This window comes from Ochlerotatus camptorhynchus, unplaced genomic scaffold, assembly GCF_037179485.1.
Source record: "Ochlerotatus camptorhynchus isolate MF236.1 unplaced genomic scaffold, CSIRO-AGI_Acam_v1.1 ptg000097l, whole genome shotgun sequence".
In the NCBI taxonomy this organism is placed as follows: domain Eukaryota; kingdom Metazoa; phylum Arthropoda; class Insecta; order Diptera; family Culicidae; genus Ochlerotatus; species Ochlerotatus camptorhynchus.
In genome coordinates, this window is record NW_027040587.1 from 1,104,799 (window position 1) to 1,125,329 (window position 20,531).

At 41.1% G+C, this 20,531-nt stretch overlaps 1 protein-coding gene across 1 annotated transcript; it reads right to left on the reverse strand.

Annotated features, from left to right (window-relative positions):
• Nucleotides 1-419: 419 nt before the first annotated feature.
• Nucleotides 420-1,338, reverse strand: LOC135698881 (larval cuticle protein A2B-like). Its single transcript, XM_065219026.1, has 2 exons — nt 1,219-1,338; nt 420-1,093 (listed from the first exon to the last, which is right to left on the reverse strand). The coding sequence occupies exons 1-2, from the start codon at nt 1,228-1,230 to the stop codon at nt 446-448; spliced, it is 660 nt and encodes a 219-aa protein (XP_065075098.1). The 5' UTR covers nt 1,231-1,338; the 3' UTR covers nt 420-445.
• Nucleotides 1,339-20,531: the final 19,193 nt, after the last annotated feature.

Below are 20,531 nucleotides of genomic sequence, written 5' to 3' on the forward strand. Positions count from 1 at the left end.
AACCCGACGTTCAAAAGCGATGATTTCATCGCGCTGTGACGAATCGTTCACATCAACGACCTGGGCGCACGATCCCTTTCACTCACTTCAAGCCGAAGTCGAATGCCGAAACCAATTTGCAACAAACGAGGCACGTTCGTGACCTACCCGTCAATTGACCTTGGAAGCCGCCCCATGTCAGCGGGTGGACTTAATCGTTACCTAAATATGTGTGTTTTTCGATGTTGGGAATGGATTTTCGCGAACCAGAATAAGAACTGACAGGTTTCAAGTTTCATTGACTGATGTATTTCAGCAAAAAAAAAATAAATAGTTGCAGTGTTCAATTTTTACAGGTCGGCGAGGTGAACTCGCCTGGGGTTCAAAACGAAAATGAAATCATAAACGGCGTTGTGTGTGTGTGTTTGTATGTGTGCGTGTTGTACTTCTTGACAGTCTTGATCGTTTAGTGATGGTAGGCGTATGCTGGGGCAGCATAGGCTACGGCAGGCTGGGACACGATGGTCTTGGTCACAGCCGGGGCAGAGACAATGGTCTTGGCAATTGGGGCGGCATAAGCGACTGGAGCAGCGGCATAAGCGACCTTGGCGACGGGGGCAGCAGCGACGGTCTTGACCAGTGGTTCACGGTGGACGACGGCGTTGAATCCGTTGTGTGGGTCGGCGGTGTACTCGACAGTGCGCTTGAAGCCATCAGCATCAACCAGAGAGTAGGATCCCTGGACGACATCTCCGTTGCGCGATTCCTGTTGGGACTTGGAGTCTCCGGTCAGGGCATCGGAGATTCCGTACGAGTAAGAGTACTGTGGGTTCGGGTCGTACTCATCGGCAACAATGGTCTTGGCAAGTGGGGCAGCGACGAGGGTCTTGGTCACTGGAGCAGAAACGATGGTCTTGGTAACTGGGGCGGCGTAGGTGACGTGGGCAGCCGGGGCAGCATAGGCTACATGGGCAGCCGGGGCATGGGCGTAGGCCACTTGAGCTGGGGCAGCATAAGCCAAAGTCTTGGCCACTGGAGCATGGGCGTAAGCCACAGCAGCTGGAGCGATGACTCCAGCGCGGGCAACGGCCACCAGGGCGCAGAAGGTCAGGAACTGTAAAATACGAGAACAATCCCATTGTAATGCTTCACTTCACAAGAACAGAACTCCACAACTTAAAACACCAAGTATCACTAGAAGAGATCCACTCCGCGGCCGGCCAGGACACTCAAACGTACCTTGAAAGCCATGTTTGGTTGATCGGAAGAAGTAGTTGTTCACAGCACTAAACAATCGATTGAACTGTGCCGTAATCAGACTGCAGTGGCCAATTTATACTTGCCTCTCAAACCGAGACACTTCAGCACGGAGTGCGGCTACGATGGCAGCGGGGCGGCATTCTCGCAAAAATGCCTCCCCTGTTGCAATAAGTTCACCTGAACCAACAACAACAGCAACGACTTTCGGCTTTGGGTTGGTCGGATCATAAGAGTATTATTCATTGTCCACGACACGCTGGGAGCCAAAAATGCGGCACCACCTCCAGCATCCTTCGCCATGTCCCCTCCAACAGCACTCCGGGGAGGCGTCTTCTAGCTCTTCTTCTTGTTCGTCGTCTTCTGCTGTGTCTTTAGCAACCCTAGAGCCTCACGGTGGTTGGGGTAGTATACTGCCGCTATTCGCATAACAGGCCCATGCCCTGCAGATTTCCTATCTACATGAGACTGTCATGCGAATAGCGGCAGTATGGTACTATTAAAAAGTACACTATGAACACGATCTTACCCGGTACTAAGAAAAAGGTGGACGCATTTTTGTTTCGCTCTTCGCCTCGATATGTCTCTTTTTTTCGACTGCGGTTGTTCGTGGTGCTGTCCGTTGCCGCCGGTGGTTTTGCTTGGCGCGGAAACGGTTTTGCGACGTGTGCTTTGAGGGGAGATGGAAGGATTTTTTTTATGATCGTTCAGGTTCATTTAGTACGGGGTCAGAATGAGACACCACCGTTGGAGTTGATTCATTATAAAAAGTAGATTTAATGCGATCTAAATTTGGCCGTTGAAATAGTATTCTGGTAAGGCACGTCTGAACTTAATTTCGGAGCTCTAGATCTGGTTAGCATGTTTGGTTAAATTTTATTGATTTGTTAGCAACAAATTCATCACGCCTAACAGAAGTCAATAATTCAGTCATTTGCTCAACCATCCAATCGCAGTTTAAATCTTCAACCTTAGAGCTCATATTTCTTCGCATTCAGAAGGTGATCAGGACCGAAAATTTACGCCGTTGATTGATTATTTATGGTGGCACCCAGTAGGCAACTCGCGCTACTCATAATGATCTTTCGCTAGATTTCGATTTGCGATCATCGATGCGGTATGCCTGCTGTGTTTTGACTTCTGCTGAGCATCGCTCATAGGTGGGTACAGGGGCTGCACGGAATAGCAGTGGAGTGGCCAGGGGGCTTAACTTACTTTAGATTGATCTTAGACTAATAGAAGTCGTGGGAATCAATTTAAAAAAAGCAGCTCTTAAGTGATCAACATTACAAAAACTGACTGACGGTGTCACTATGAGATTCTTTGGCCCCCTTCTGCGCACGCTAGTGGGGATAATTGTCCGCCATATGGCGTACTTTATAGATGGTAAACAGATTAACTGACTATACTAAAATTTTTGAGAAGTACAACGATTCACAGTGAAACATGGACAAAAAATATTGTCATACTCAAAAGCATTGACAATCATGGTCCGTACCGTGGGTAGATTACCTTTTCGCGGTACGTTACGGGATTTAAAATCTACCCCCGATTACTAGCACTGACTACATCAAACTAGGGGAAAATTATTTTTCAGTAATCCAAGGAACACATCTTAGTCCTTGTTACTTTTTGTGCCTTGTTGATAGTGACAAGAGTCGGCTTTGTCCACCGAGGATGATCTTGAAACAAGGAAAAAGTGAGTTAGTTAGTCTTCATCTATGTGATTCCTAATCTTCTATTGGTTGTTCCCTAGTTTGAAGTGCTTAAGACTAGGGTTCTGATGCATGGTCATTATCGGTGTCATTCCTTAATTTTGTTGCTAAGGAATCCAATTTTGACTGACAAAGGGGCGCGCCTTTGAAGGGTGTTTCAACACTCCGAAGGGTATAAATAGCGGGACCGTTCAATTAGAGTCGGATTCTTGCGATAAATCCGAGAATAAACAATCAAATACTGCATCATTTCTCACTAGTGATGGAGTAATACGACATGCACTAAACTAAAGAGACGACATATACTACAATAGACCAAATTACTGGTCGCAGTGGTGTTAAGTCGTGAACAGAGGAAAAAATTTGACAATCATATGGTATATATTTTTTCCTTCAATTGTTTTCCGTCGATCTTGTTTTCCATGCTGAGCACCAATGATACCGACGCCAGGGAGGCATCTCCCACACCTGGACCCTACCTATCGACTCATCAACTTGTAACGCTTAGCTTTTACTCAAGAACTCCGATTTGAGCGTTACATTGTCTTAGTCCCTGCCGTTGAACTTTGGTTTAACCTATGTTAGCCTACAAACGACTTAAGCGCCACTCTGATTTGGAGGTCGTTTCAGGAATGTTTGGTTCAGGGATGCCCGACCTGAAACTCTGATTCTCAAGGCGAGTTATTGTAGTTACCAAACCGAATTCTACGACGTACGGAAATCTTGAGTTCAGTTCAAATTCAATTAGTGGACCTAGTCAAACACGACGAAAATTAAAAATTTAACCGACTTACTTGAGTTACCCTTAGTGGAAAGTAAAAACAAAACCTTTCATGGTAAAGAAAATATTTAATACGATCGATAAAGAGAATTAAGTCCTAGCGAATTTCAGCTGAAAAGAGTTAGATCTATTTATCTTCGAGCTTATAATCTTTTCAGGGTGAACAATTCTTACCCTATAACAGGTGTGCACTAACCTGTGTGGTAACGTTACCTTTCTTATTGCGACCGTCGAGTACCTGCATGTAACGATGTTCCCGTTGTACCGCTTCCCGAGGCTTGAACCTTAAACGTGTTCGAAGCTCGACAGCGTAACGCTTTAGCGAGGATGGATGGTGGGTGTCTCAACTAGCTTCGAATTTACTCTGCTTAAGTGACTTATTCGAGGTAGGAAATTCCCGGGGGGGGGGGGGGTCTAGGAAGTGGGTGATAAGCGAATTCCAGGAGTAGAGTTGTCTCCGGTCGAGCGTGGAATGTTCGTCTTCCACCGTACACGGAAAGATCTTCTCATGTCGACTCGTTCAACAAGAGTCTGTTGAAGAAGGTCCCACTTTTCCTAACACCGACGTCGGACCAGACGCCGACACCAACACCCACGTTAATGAGTTTCCTATTAACGTGAAAATATGTTGCCTTAACGTACTGACGATTTTTTTACAATGTGAATTCTTACCTGTGCTTTTCACAAGGTTTAGTTTACGGTTTGCCCCTTTCGGCGAGTATTACTAAACTAACTTTAGTGTACTGGAAAATTTAAATTAGAATTCAACAGGTTACAATGAACATTAAAAGTGCTAATTTCATGACATTACATAGTTATTGTGTGGGGTGTAGCAATGGGCGATCTTGAATTGAAACACAAAAGATCGATTATTTTGTTTCGATTGATCGATTTTTTTAAATCGATCTTAAACACGACAAACATCGAATGGATCGATCCTTTTCATTCGATTTTTGATTGATTGATTTATCTTTATTAGGGAGGCTTTCAGCCTGGGGCTGGTTCGCCTCCATATTCAATTTTTGTTTCGATCCAATTTTTTTTTTCGTTTTTGCAATTTTATATTGATTTTTTTTTTGTCTTCAGCTTTACACATCACTTGCCTTGAACATGGATTCTGCAAACAACCAGTCTGACTGTTCAGTAGAAACGTTCACTTCACATGATATATTTCAGGTTCATCAGTCCTCTGCTATGTCAGAACTGGATCGCCATGGGGTCATCACCGACAAACCGACATGAATGACCATAGCAAAACAATAACATTTCTATCCAAAGCACACTACTGACTTCTGGCTCCGTGTTCGCGGGAAATATTTAGCTAAGCCATGAATCCGCGTGTAAATGTTATGAATTGGTTCGTGTCTGATCTATGCTGGACAAATAATTTTTATCTAGATCAAAAAATCCAATGGTTTTGACAGTTCGGATCACTGCACATTTAAATCAGCCATTTTGGGGCATAAGTCAAAATTAAGAGTTATGCCGGTTTGTCGGTGGGGGCATATCGGCAAAATTACAAAATGTCTTGCATCAGCCTGTTTTCCCACGGTCTGTCGATCCTTTTCAAGCAGAGGAGAAAATCCGTTTATCCCCACATATACCCAATACTCGAGACTATTTATCAAGAATGATAACAAGTGTTCCATCAGAGAGGCCACAAAGAATCGATATCGGCTCAATGCAAAAGGCATGGCTCAATTAACTTTCTTGGGATCCCTCTCCGATGAGTTTTGGGATATCTGAATTGAGTACTTTTCGTACCTACCTGCTCTTATACTCCAACAATCTAATCCTTTTGTTTCATATCTTAATCTTTCGTTCTTGAATCGTTCATTTAATACCAATAAAACAAATATTATAACCTGTTAAGTCACTCACCTAATCCTGAGTAAAAACTTCCATATGTCAAATGGAATCCAAGTAGTCATTTATTATATTCTCATCATGTATGCATGTTACACTCACAACTTTTACTGCGTAGGTACTACACAATTTATTTCTAAATTATATCAATCTTCACAGTAAATGGCTATTATAAGTGAATTGTCAAGATAGCTCATGTAACTTAATATCTATATAATATAGCTCAGACTGATCTTGGCGTTAATCTGCACCAACTTTCCTATGATCCGTTATATTTGAAACATGGTTGTGCCATTTTGAAAAATGAGTCGATTAAAAAGATCGATTTAAAAAGATCGATTCACAATGATTGATTAAATCGGTGAATCGATTATTTAAAAAAAATCGGTACACTCAAGATCGCCCAATTCTAGGGGTGTACTTAAGTTATTTTCTACTGCTTCCACTGCTCCGCAAGTTTCACAGAAATCATATTCTTGCAAATATTTAGTGCATCTTGTGATTCTCTATAGATTTTAGCAATTTCCAGATCATGATAATACATTTGTGTAAAATTCTTCTAAAATTGAAATTCTTTAAAAAATAAAATTGACTATTTCGAAGCGATCAACGTTTGCTGATGATACAAATATTTGTCAGGTGAAAAATCCAAGCGTGTAAACATTCTAGAGATGTATTATGTATTTAGCGTATTCTATCATGAGGCATTTGAACAATAAAACTAAAATAATGGGGTTGCTCACGAGCAGAGAAGCAAAACAATAGTTGGGTAAAGAAGAGTACCATTATAACACACCATCGCACTATGGACAAAAATGGGCCTAAAATTACCCAATTATCGACTGGGGAATCGATTGCCGTGGTCGTGTACGTGTACACCGGAGAGCCTTGTAGGTATGTGTTTTGGGCCATTTTACCCCATTTTCCCCTACTTTTTTGAGGTAAGGTTTTTCACAGCTCTATTTCTCGTAAAACATAAGCACTTTATGTATGGTTTTAGAATAGTAGGGGAAATGGCTCTAATATTGGCCTATGGATCTAAGATTGGGCCCATCGCTAAAAATCTGCTATTTATCAATTTGGACGGTTTTAATGGATTGGTCACTATTGAAAATTTAGTCGATTGCTGAATTTATGTATGGCCCCAAATTAGTGGCATTTAGGCCGACATTACATCCATTTGCCCTATGTATTTAAACAACAGTTAATGATATATTAGGGGAATACATGGTACACTATATGAGGAGTATGGGGTAAAAGTGGACCCTCGCTAAATTTATTTTAATTCATAAAAATGTTGAACGATGTGATTGTTGGAATGACCCCAAAGGATGTCTGCATAATTTAGATCATATCGATGAAGGATGTCTGCATAATATAGATCATATCGAGCATTTTCATTGTAAAATTATCTGATCTCCCGGAAAAAATATTGTCGGAACTGAAGAACCGCGAAATACATTTAAAAATTGCCAAAAACTACCAACATTTTAAAAATATCTGCTTTCAAACCACTACATCTTGAAAACGGTGCGACTTAGAAAAAATTACTCGAGTACTTTTTTATTGCAAATTTGGTGTCGAAAAAGGGAAAAGTTGGCTTCGGCAATACCTTAACCTATTATCGTTAGGGGGGTAAACAAAGTCCTCGAGCACTCAAATTTGGCTAATAGTTGCTCTGAAACACATTGTATCCACATGCCAAAATTGAGCTCTCAAGAACGTTGTTTACCCCCGATCGGGCAAACAGTTTTTCTATAGGCCCTTTTCAAAAATAAGGCTGGGTTCAAATTGGCGATATTGAGATGCAAAATAGCATAGTCTGTCATAAGGAACGTTTCTGGAAATTTCCAACCAAATAAAAAAAAAAATACAAAAATAAACCGATTTGCAAATTCGTAGGGAATTGCTCTATAGTGTTACATTCAAAGTGTTTTTATGTTACTTCATACGCGAAGTTAACGATTTGATCTTTTTAGAAGAGAGTAGGTGGGGCTTTAGATAGTGATGAAAACGTCGCTAGAACTATTCCACAGCCGCAGTCACTTTATGAGCAAAAGAGGGACGCACATTTTTTGCCTGTAGACTTGGAGACATACTTCAAGTCTCCGCGTACATCGTACGGGTTAGGCAAAAGATGTGCGTTTGACTTTATACTGTCGCATTAATGGCCCTTCGCTCATTTTCAACTTCTATTCAATTTTCATACTGCCGTACTCTAACGGAACTATCCACCTACTCTCTTCTAAAAAGATCATTCTCTAGCTAATAAATTATCACACTAAAGCTTCATGTTAGCATTTCCAACCAACTCTGCTCTATAGTGGTTCTCAGAATTTAGTAGTTTTGTTCCTTATTGCAAAATATTAGACTGGTATTTTTTTTATTATTTAGTCATAAGGGTGACCATTTCTATGTTAGGGTGGTCCAAAATATGATTTCTAACTTTTGAGCTACTTGGCCGGTTTCGAAGATCAAAATACTAAATGAAAGGTAATTGAAAGCATTCTTCAGAAAAAAAATACAGTGATATTAAAAATGATGGTTGAGTAAAGCTGAGTTCACTACAGATGAGGCTGGCGAGCTGTATGTTTTTTGGAACGAGGGTGACGCGCTTGGCATAGATGGCCCGCAGCGACTCACGAAGAGCTACTGAATCCGATCAGTAGCGGTGCGGCTTCTTCCTCCTTCTTCGGTGAATGCATGCTCGTGTGGGCTGCAGCTCACTGCTCACAACTCACTGTTCGTTGTGTACTAGAGCAATTTTATTTAAAGATTGTGTAACAGTCACCCTTTTGTTAATATGTTGAAATTACATTATCAATATAAACGTTAGGCTAATCAATTATTATAAAATGTCATGTGGAATTACACCTATGCCATCAACATACTCTCTTTAAATCGTACATTTTGACAGTGAGCATGGCGTAAACCCAATGATCGATTCTCTTCGTCGATTTTCTCTTTTGTTAATAACTCGCTAGAATTAACGTTTTTCGCTGCATTTGCTATTGCTTTTGATAACCAATACAACCTGTTACAACTCTGCATTGAACAAATTCTAGGAAACTGTTTCGCTTAGCTGAAGCAATGCAAAGAGAAAATCGATCACCGCGTATACGCTCTTATGCCTGCTCACTGTCGATTAAGAACGCCGCGTTGCACACGCTTTATGCCATAAAACTGCGGCAACGCCTAGCCAAACTCAGAACATCCGCATTTAAAACACCTGCTAAGCTTTAGGGGAGTAGAAGTGCGTTCGTTAAAGTACTCTCCCGTTTTGCCCGGGATCGGGATTAAAGCCGAAGGTCAAGTTCATAGGACGACCTTGAGGAATGGAGCGGGAATGTGAAGGTCGCCTTGACGAGTACTGGTGGGAGTGAGAGGTCAGAAGCGGTGAGTTTTTCCAGATTTTTTATCTGAGGACTAACAAATGTCTCGCCCATTTTGTCTGGAGTTGTGAAACGTTGTAGAAGGATGGTGATATTGGTCGCGAATAATTTAAAGCGAATCCTTAGACAGTGTTAGAATCGATCACCCTTGTTACTCTTCTACAATTGGTGAAGTGAAAACACAATCAAGAAAGTCGTGCAACGGCTTTATTTCCCGGATTTATGAAACCCACGTGTAAGCCGGTTACTACTTCTGGATTCCAGGCATAGGTTGCTGTTTTTGCCATAGTGTGGCAAAAACGTTCGACGTTTCCAGCGTTCGACCACGATACTTGAACCGTTTCCGTTCGACCGTCAACCAATCGAACGCACTGGTGAGTGGATGCATCATTGTCCAACCGAGCACAAGGACGCACCACTAAATCCAGCTAAACCAAACCACCGAGGAACAAAAAGCCTCGTCTAACAATAACCGGTGGAGTCATCGCGCGGAACAATAGCGACAGCCGTCGGTTGATCACACCGGTTGCGACGGATTTTACATCGCACCGGCGACCGCATGTAAGCCGTCAAAGATAAAGTAACCGCTATGTGTCGTCGGATGGGAATCAGTTTTTAGGGATATCTAGAGATAACGCACGCCTTAGGTAGGAGAACCTAGTGAAATTCCATGTGGGGAGAAAATCGGAATAAATGTACGTTATTAATAAGAAATTGATCTTCTAGTAAATTTGCTCGAAAACATGACGTTCTAGGGATTAAACTTCACTTGAGGGGTTTTCTTTGCGCTGGTGTTTCGAATTAGTCTTTCATTAATTTTTCATGAATGGTTTTCACCCCTGTTGTGACGGTTTCGCCATCTCAAGGATTGTGGAGGAAACTAAACTTCGTGCGGCGAGTTAGGGTAGAGTGAGTAATGTCTGCTTACTGATTCGGGCATCTAGTAAGTCGGACGCAAGGAAAGTTGAGGGGAGTTGGATCGTTCTGCAAACCGTTCGTCTGGGTCTTCTTATGGCCTTTCTTTGGCGAGTCTCATCCCGGGCAATTCATATCGGAGCGAGTAGTCCTCTAACGAGGTGGCGCTTAAGCTACTCCTTTACAGTGAACGATCGAGCTCACCCCACGTTTGTAGTTCGGGGATTATTGAGGTTTTCTGTTGAACCGCAACGGCACTTCTTTGAAATGAATACCGTGTGGCTACAATTGAATAAGCACTTTTCGGCGTGACCGGATGGAATTTGATTTTGAAATCTGTGTTAGGGAGCGCTGTTTGCAGGAAATCAGTGATAATTTTGATCACCATTGCAACAGTTGGACATTTGTGTAATTGTCAATAGTGACGTATTGAAAATTGATTATGTGTTTATTTTAGCAGATCCGTAGAAAAATTTCCATTCGTTTCCATTCGTTGTTTAAAGTTAAAATCCATCCACTTTTGACAGACTTATAAGTGGTCAAAATCTGACCACTTTTCGTAATGCGGTCGATTTTTAATTGCACTCTCAATATGTTGCAGATAGACGTAATTATAGTTACGTTAAAACCAACTAAAACATAATAAAAATAATGCATAGCATGTAAGTAAACCATCGTAAGAATTGTATGTAGTCTACTTTTTCTTGGCGAAATAAACAAATAAATCAATACTGGAGTGGTTTGAAAAGCTTATTAGGTGATTTATAAAGTTTTAAACAATTTATCAGAGTTTAATATTCTGTTGGGATTAAAATTATACAAAATAGTTTTTGCTTTAATTTTTGTTTGGTAAACTGGTTCCAGTGCGGCTCTTCAAATAAATATCAAATTAAATTGATAGATGCATATACATTTTCTTGTAGCACATGTTCAACTGTTGGCTACAAACATTATTTATAAAATCAATAAAAAAAATTCGAACTATTGACCAGGAAAATCGAAAAAAGAAAGTACTGTAAAGTATTGTCCAAAATGGCGAAATTGTGGCACTTCACAGCATTATTCTGAGTAAAACATATTCCAAAAATAAGCGCAAAATCCAGGCGCTTAAACCAACACTCGAGGTCGTCGAAACTCCGGCCGCACGCTGTTCCACTTGCAGGCAAGTTAATACCACCGAAATCATTAAAACAAAAACGCCTCCACGGACCGTACGGCAAGGTCAAGAAGTGGTCCGTTGATGAAGTAGTTATCCACCAAGTATCGGATATAGGTGCGTTGAATGTAATTATTTCAAGTAAGTCAATCATAGTGCTAACCACCCGCCATGGCAACCAAAACCAGCACGAAACTGTCACATGAACACCGCCGCCCGGCTGTTGCCGCTTTAAAAAAAAAATATTGCATCAGCGAAAATTTCGATCTTATTTAATTGAATGCAAAGAGATGACGACGACAACGAAGAAGTGGCACCATAGGGGGAAAAATATCAGTAACGAACCACGGCAGATACCACACACATGTCTTTCGATCGGCCGTGAAGTGTTGAGCTCGCTTGGTAGTGAGTGAGTGAGTGACTGTAGTTGGTTCTGCCAAAGTGCCAAGTGCGTGGCAAGTTCGACCCAATTGAATCGAACACAAATCTTTCTGCCACCCAGGTGCCAAATTTGAGTCACAGTCGACCGTGGTTGCCTTTTTTTGTGTGGAATATTGCTGCAATTTTTAAGTTATGAATCGGTCAATCCCGTACGCTGAACACGTGCACTATATCGATGCCAGTACCGACAGTCGTACCGTATTTATTCTGGGAGCATCAGCATCGTCATCTTCATGGGTGGTGATGAGTAACCCGATCGGGAACCAGCCAATTGATGCAACCGGCACGTGCGTTATGGTTTCAAGTTTGTTACGATGTATTTTCTCCGGTTTCATGCTGAACGGACGTGGGTGGGGAGAACCAGCTACTGGGTTGCAATGATACAAATATAAATTGTTATTTATTGCAGTCGTTTGTCTGCACATCCTCTTAAGGTAATTGGATTGTGTTGTTGAAACGGAACACCCGCTGCTGTGGTTCAATGAAATGCGATTTAAAACCTCTCTCCTATTGACTTAAGTCCAAGTTTTACGAACCTGTCGATGCCAAATCTAGGGCAATTGTGACACTTTCAGGTTCGTCGCCTACGAACTGTACCTGTTCCAACTCCCTCGCCATAGCTGGTGCACTCCCGAATGTCAAGGTCGTACCGCCGAGCACCGAGCGGAGCGTGATTTTCTTATTTCTCTCTACTCCGATCAAGTCGATCACGACCATCATCATCGACACTATTGTCACTGTTGTTGCGAATTTTATAGCCCATCTCGGTGCCAAGTGCGTGATCCAAATGCAAAGGCCAAGGCCAGCGATGCTGTGATGTCCTGCCTCCACTAGTCCGATTTAATCCACTGTCAATTGATTGCACTGCTATGCGGAGACCCCGCTCGTAGAGGGCCAAGAGTGCAACTATTTATGAAGGATGATGAAATTGAATAACCCGTGTGGAACTTTGCGTATGTAGATCAGGTTTTTTTTGCGTGCTCTTGCTCCGTTTATTTTTCAATGAAAATGATTATCGCCGCAGGATCGTTCGAGACGGATGAACGTTAGTATACAGGTGTGTGTATAAAGTTGAGGGTGATCTCGAATGTTAAGGGTATGATTTATAAGCTGGCTAACACCGAATACTGGCAACTTGCGGTTAAATGGTACACGTTTCTAGAACGGTTGACCCCTTTTGGTGATGAAATGAACGTGTGTTATGATGCTTGTTCTTCTTGCGATTCTTGTTGATGCCCTAAGTAATTATTCTTCTTTCGTCATAAAATTGTTGTAGACTTCTGCTGAGATATATGTAGAATCAGAAATGCCCTTGGAAAACGTGCATTATTTTCATCCCAGAACGCCACAAAAAGCAACCCTTCAGAACAATCAACAAATTCATGTCTTGAGGTTCACCGCTCCATACCATACCACCACTGTCTGCCGCCGCCATCCAAGGCCACAGGGTAGCAGAAGGCAAGGCAGGAACGAAAAAACTAAAGGTCACATCGCACACCGACTCCGCTACACGACCGAGTTCGGTTCCAAGAGATTGATCCGAAACGACGGCCAGCGAGAGCAAAAACTATAACTGGGCCACGTCATGAACGCAGCTCGGCGCAAAAGGTTCACCCATTTCGAGTCGGAGACATCCACTCGTCGTATCTACACACACGGTAACGACTAAATAGGGAACCGAAACCGGCTGGGTCTACGAGATCTCTTCGGTGATCTGATTGCTGGTGCTGCTGCTGCTGCTGCAAAGATAGCGAAAAAGTGAACGACCTTCTTGAAGTATCATTCGATCATTTACGTTTATGAGAGTAGGTTATACGATTTTTTTATAGCACTATTTCTTCTTGGTTAGCACCGGCAGTTCCTTTAGGGCGGCGTGGCGGATTGTGTCTCGCGCAGCTGCGTACCGCAACCCCTCGGATCGGGATCACCACCACTGATGAGGTTGCAATTTTTTTTTGGCTTCGGTCGTTCTTGTGCGTTTGGGGTCATCATAGACAAGGTTCATGGTTTCGTTTGTTTAAGGTGGAGAAGCTTTAGCGGCGTAGTTACTATATTTGACCTTCATACTAAAACAAAGAGTATAGTTATGCGACGAATTAAGGTGTTCTTGATTCAAGGGTAAATATGGAATGGAACAATATTATCAGCTCTTTGCTTTAATATTCGCCCCCTTAGATAGCTAGCTTCCGGGCCAAAAATAAGAACTACAGTTTTGGACATCCCACGCAGGAAGATTAATCGGTTGGTCAATCATTACGAGTCCAAATTAAGTGAAAAAAACATGCAACAGATAGGCTGTCTACGAAATTTCACCAGAAACAACATCTTTTCTGTACCATTGTTTGTTTTCTAAATGAAAGCCTTATTACGTTGTTTTTCCTTTTAGTTCTATCACTTTCACTATTCACTATTCACTTTCACTATCATTTAAAAACATACCCTATAACAGGTCCGTATTTCGTTTACTACATACAAACTTCTTCAGTGTCTAGTCGTAGAGTTTTGTCGCTAGGGGGCGCTTCAAATGTCCCAATCATCACTAATCTCAATACCACACTGCGTTGCCAGTATTCCAGATTTATCTGGATTTTCCAGATTTTTAATCGTCTTTCCAGTCGTCGTGAGTGCCACGAAGTGAGGGTTCGATTCCCGCTGGTGTACTGGGTGCGGTGTGTTGTCCGTTGTCTAGTGGTAAATATTCAGTCTGTGCAACCTCTGGTTGAAGACGGTGTCAATTGTCTTGTCAACTCTGATAACAATTGCATGGAGATTTTTTAATAAAGGAAATACAATCCGGAAGAGAAATCATAGAAAATTCTTATCTTGAAACTTAAGGAGTATGCTGATACGAATCGTGAAAATAATTTCAATGGGATTCTGTCCAATGTTTCTATGGAGATAAATTTTAATAAAATTTTAGGCGCATTTTCTGGGAGACTTTTAAAACCATTTTGGCAAAGTACTTGAGATGATACTGAAGAGGATTTCAAAACAATTCTATCATTACCTACAACGCAGTTCAAAGTGAATTATCAGATGAGCCTGAGAAGAGCGTGACGGTCATTCTGAAGAGTGTACCAAGGAAATTATTATTATGAATATTTTAAGAATTTCATAGAGAAAATTAATTACTTAATTAATTAATTAATTAATGGGAATTATTAACAGTTCGCTGGAATTGTAAAATTGGAGAGTGATTTATACGAGATTACAAGAGGTAATCCTAAGAACTCTTAGAATGTTACTGGAAAAGTTTGGAATTCGAGGATGATTCAAATTGATCTAAAAAAAATGGCGAACATATCCTGTGAAGAGTTCCAAGTAAATGTAGACAGGAAAAATATAATAAAATTATTCTTTGGAATAAAATTATTCACAATAGTCATGCGAATAGTGGAGTAGTTTAGGTAAACTGTGTGTTAGTACCACAATGTTAGGCTTTGATTCCCACTTCAGCCAGGTGAATTTTGATTCGAAATAAAATTACCTACTGGTCTACTGAGTGTTGTGTGTTGTATGATATCAAGAATTACATTGTAAATCTGATCAACCTCAGGGCATTATTAGAACTATTTAGAACTAATAAAAAAATTCTGATACTGCCTCAAATAGTAAGGATTACATCGACTATTAGTTTAAAAAAATCATCCCATCAAATTTGCTTGATTCGTTGCTTGTCATTCTTTTTAAAAAAGTTACAGTTTGAAAAACAATTCTAAACATATTTTCTGCAGTATTAACCCACATTTAACTCAATTTTTGAAATGCTGCGTAATGGATATTTAAACTTTTTTGGGTACACTGTGTCAAAACTTTTCAACTTTTGGATGAGTTTAGCAATACTAACAGGTTATTTGCTTTATATAATTTGTTTAAGCATATAATTCATAACCATTCTAGTACTTTACATAAATTCCAGGCCGATTTTTACGGGAGATTGACACATCACTTTGATTTCAATAGCATTATTTAAAAACTGGATTTTTGGAGCATTCCAGATTTCCCAGATTTTATATTTTAACTGGTCCAGATTTTTCTGAAAATGACCTGGCAGCGCTGATACCACAATAGTAAATTATATGCTCAACAACATTGTCGAAGTTTCAGAGTTATCTCTGAGGCTCCTCACCCGTTGCGAAGTAATGAACGCACTGGTGATCGAAAACTCTGAGAAGCTTCTGGAGCTAAATCCTCAAACATGTTTTATGACTTTGTACTACCTATATTTAACACAGGATGTCAGCCCTTCAAGAAATATTCCCAATCGTGTAGTCTTCTCCGATTTCGGCAATTCAGTGAATTTTGATTTATCTATGACGCAGGAAATCCGCGGAATTTCAGAGCATCATCGTCCTATGATTGCTCCGTCATTATACTCTGCAAAGCTTGGCCATGTTGATTCTGCAAGAACGTTTTTCACAGATGGATCTCTAATAGAGGAGTTCGCTGGTTTTGGTGTTTATAATGAATTTCATAGCGCCTCTTGAAAACTTGAAGCTCCTGGTTCTGTATATGTGGCTGAAATGGCAGCAATTCGCTACACTTTGGAAACAATAGCTTCACTTCTTCCAGACCACTACTTTATTTTCACGGATAGTCTCAGTTCTGTCGAGGCTATCCATTCCATTAGGCCGGTAAGGCACTTCTCGTATTTTCTCTTGAAAATACGAAAGCTGCTTGGTGCTTTACCCATGCGCTTTACCCAAGCGGATTCACTTGCGAAGGTGGGCGCTATGGAAGGCGACATTTATGATCGACAAATCGCCTACGATGAATTTTTCTCTATTTATCGTCAGCAGTCGCTCGTTAGCTGGCAACATCAATGGAGTGAAGGGAGCTTGGGACGATGGCTACATTCAATTATCCCTAAGGTGTCGAAGTTTGCATGGTTCAAAGGGTTGGACTTGGGTCGAGACTTCATACGCGTGATGTCTCGTCTCATGTCCAATCACTTTTGTCTAAACGCTCACTTGTTCCGTGTGGGGTTAGGAGACAGCAATCTCTGTGAATGTGGACAAGGTTACCAAGACGCTGATCACATCCTTTGGTCTTGTGCGGAGTATCGTGGAGTCAGATCTCATTTTTATGATTCCCTTCGGGCTCGAGGTAGACAACCTAATGTTCCAGTTTATGCGATCTGGAGTTTATGAAACTCATATACGTTTACTTTAAGGATATTAACCTAAGATTGTAAGTTTGATTAACCTGTGTTTAGTTAGTATTTTGTACGTGTGGGTTTTTTTTAATGTTTGTTTTCAAGATGAATAGAAATAATGTCATGCTTTAGGATTAATTAAATAGTTGTATCGTAAACCACATTTAAAACCTCCTTCTTCCCTTTTCCCATCCAAAAAATTGTAAATCTCCACTAACCTAGAGACAACCGCGAGTACTCGGTCCAGTTCTTTTAACTTTAAAAATAAGACAGTAATAATGTATAACGGAAAGGATAACTCGGCTCTGTAAAGTTTATTCGATTGAGCCTGTACAAATAAAGTAATTATAAAAAAAAAAATTTGTAGAAGACCGGTTGAAAAACGATTCGAGTTGATCCCGAAAAGTTAGTAGAATTTTGCTGAAGCAATGCCTAACTGATTTTTAATCTTTCTTTTCCTTTTTCTTTTTTTCTTAAATCAAATAGTCATTGCTTCTATAAAATGGTGATATTTTTTCTGGATCAACTCGTATCGTCTTTCGGTCTTGGATAAAGTTGTTGAGCATATCACTTCCCATTAGGTTATTGGGTTTGCAACACCACCCAGGTAACAATTTGATGCTTAACAAGTGTTGTTAAATAGCCGGCGCCGGTGGTGTAGTGGTAAGCGTGACTGCTTTCTAACACCCCGATGGGTCTGGGTTCAATCCCAGCCGAGGTCGGTGGGATTTTTCTGAGGCATAAAAATCTCTGGTCACGTCTTCCTTCGGAAGGGAAGTAAAGCCGTTGGTCCCGGCCCATGTGTGTTGTGAATGGGTGCGATATCCTACGCAGGTGTGGAAGCTGCCTTCCTGCACTTTCGATTGCCGTCAATGGATGGCAATCGATGTCCGTCGGTGATTGGCACTAGATTGCGGAACAGAGAGCGACGTTAAATAAAAGAAAGAAGAAGTGTTGTTAAATAGATTTTAATTGGCCTTAGCTTGAATAATTATTGTACATAGACCACGTTAACCTTTGTTCAGCTTTTAAACATCTAAATCTGGTGATTTTAATCCGTCAAAAGCTTAACAGATATATAAATTATAAGCTTTTTAGGGCATTGAATAACAGTCTTCTCCAACCCTTGTTCAGTCTTCTAGTTTTATTTAGAAAAAAAAATAATGGAAGACCGCTTCATATCTTATATATTTTTATGGGACTACAAGATGCTGATTAATTGGATTTACATATTACATTACCTTTGCATTTCGGGATTCGAACCGGCAGTCGCTAATTCACAGGCATCAATCAAACCTACAGGACCACTTAAGAATATGTGTGGCAAAAGGTATGATCCAAGGGGTTGGTCACTCTACACAGTGTGCCAAAATCAAACTAGGGCACACCCAGCTAACGTGTTTTCGGTGTTCTCGTTGGTCCACGCACCGTTCATCTTCTTGGAGGATGAGAAGCACAGCCTCATAATGAACGGGAGTTCTGTGCATTTGTGATCATCGCGCTGTGGTTGCACTTCATGATGACGTTCACCGCCAGGGGTACGCTCGGGAACTCGACAAATTCGGAGGAGAAACTTCTCGATTTTAGCGGGAACATTCGCACTTGCGACGGGTGGCAGTCCTTGGTGGTGAATGCAGTCAGTAGCAGATCCTCGGACGGCATACGGGTGGGTTATTGAAGAAGTGGAGAATGTGATTTTTGCTGGCCTGGGAAGCGACTGTTCTTGGAGGCGCTGTAGACCTTGAAGCTGATCAAATTGTCCTGCAGGGTGTACGGGTTGGTGGACTCTGACAAGTAGTTCAGCTTGGAAAATTGGCTGGTCCGTTTCGGGTCAGCGGTGCGTCCTTCATCAGTCCAACGTGTGTTCCGGCCGGTGTTGGTTTCCAGTTTTCCGACGGATGATACTTGGGCGGTGAAAAATTCGGTGCAAATCCATTTCCTCCGCCGGCTCCCAGAAGGGTTGGTTGACTAATGATTGACGTTCGTGGTGCGGGGTCGGCCTTCCGCCGAAGATAGAAGGATCGTGTAGCAACGGAGCTCGTCCGTTGCAGGCATCCTTGGAGACGGATGCATCCAGTGTGAAGTTCCAACTGGAGTCCGTATCGTTTTTGAAAACATTGAAAAACAAAACAAAAATAAGAGCTGTTAAAATACCGGGTTGCCAAACAAGGCATTATCCACAAGCAATCAAAAGTCAGTTCAATGACTTCTTGACACTGCCGGTACAGCTGCGGCACACTGAGGTACACTGAGAAAAAAGTTGGCGCAAAACAAATGTGTAGAGTGACCACCCCTTGGTATGATCATAAACTTGAAACACGTCAAATTTAAGTTGAATAACAGCAACCGGAAGAGTATTGTACAGCAATGCTGAGTTGTAAACAACAGCTGGTGACAGTAAAACATTCCTCTCATTTTCAAGCTTAGTCAACACAATGTAGACACAAGTGCGCGATTTATTTCGATGGTCATGTGGAAGCTACTTAAGTGCCATAATTGAGTTGTATTTTTGGAATTCTGTCTGAAAGTTCAGTGCAATATAGCAGTCAAAATACAGAAATACAAATGTTAATACTTCCGACGTCATCGCAGCCCACTTCTACCTGGAACTATTTCTAATAAGCTCCTCTACCTTCTTTCTACTGCTGCCGCTGCTTGGGATTAGAAAGTTAGGCAGTGAATTTAGTAGAACTAAAATGCCGGAAATGCACCGAGTGAAACTAACTGCATTTAACAAATCAGGCTATCAAAATATTTGTAGTGCATTGCTGATTTATGGAGTAGTGTTAAGCTAAAATAAGGCTTGTTCAATCTTTAGATCAGCTAATTTATTGAGGTTGAGTTATGGGGATACAAGTAGCTTCATGCACTACTAATCAACTATGTATTCAGCCTGCTGTTAATCAGCTTTGTACACCTTAAATCAACTAATAATCAGCTTCTGTTCTTACTGTTCAGCTTGAATTGTTACTTGGGCACCTAGCGACTAAACTTTGGAAATAGAGTGCTTCTTAAACTTCAACTCGGAAAAATAATCTATAATAGTTAAATGTTCAAATGTATGACGAGGGAAAAAGGTCATGTTTTTGTCACCCTAGTGGCGTTAGAAAACCGCGTTTCAGTAACATTATGTGTCTATGTTTCGAAAGCTCTAATTGTGTGATTGAGTTTTTTCCCTATGTCGGGGACATAATACCATAATATTTATGCCATAACGTAATGGTAAGCCACTATTCGTTGAGTAACTACCCCTACTGTTGTAAGCAATTATAACAAACCAGGGAATACATTCCTTATGAAATTTATTACACTTTAAGATTGCCGAGAGTTTAAGGTACTGGTCCAGTTGTACTGTACCTTTGTTTTTTCCCCAGTTTTTTAGCTCCATTTTTAAAGCACAAAAAGAAAGTCCAAAAAATGGTTCAGGACCAATGAATTTCGTGGATGACCCTATTTTTTCCTATTGATCAGCTTTATCGTTACCTTCGATTCCATAATGACCTGGAACCCAATAAAGGTTAACCGTATTTCGACAGGACAGTTGCTGTAATAGTTTACACCAGTTTTGACGTGTAAGTTTTTGATTTCAAAGCATTCAGTGCAAATATTCGCATTATTATAGTTCCTTTTTATGCAAATCGTTGCACATTCTAAGATGGCATATATTTCGGCTTGAAATAATGTCGGCCATTTTCCCATGGACACCGAGAAATTAACCCCAGGGCCGGTAATACCAGCTCCGACCATATTATCTTGTTTCGATCCATCTGTATAGAAAATTACTGATCCAGGACTAATATTCAGTCTTCCTGCATGCCAGTCAACGCGAGTCACATCAGGAACTTGAAAATTAAGGTTGAAATAATGTCGCTTT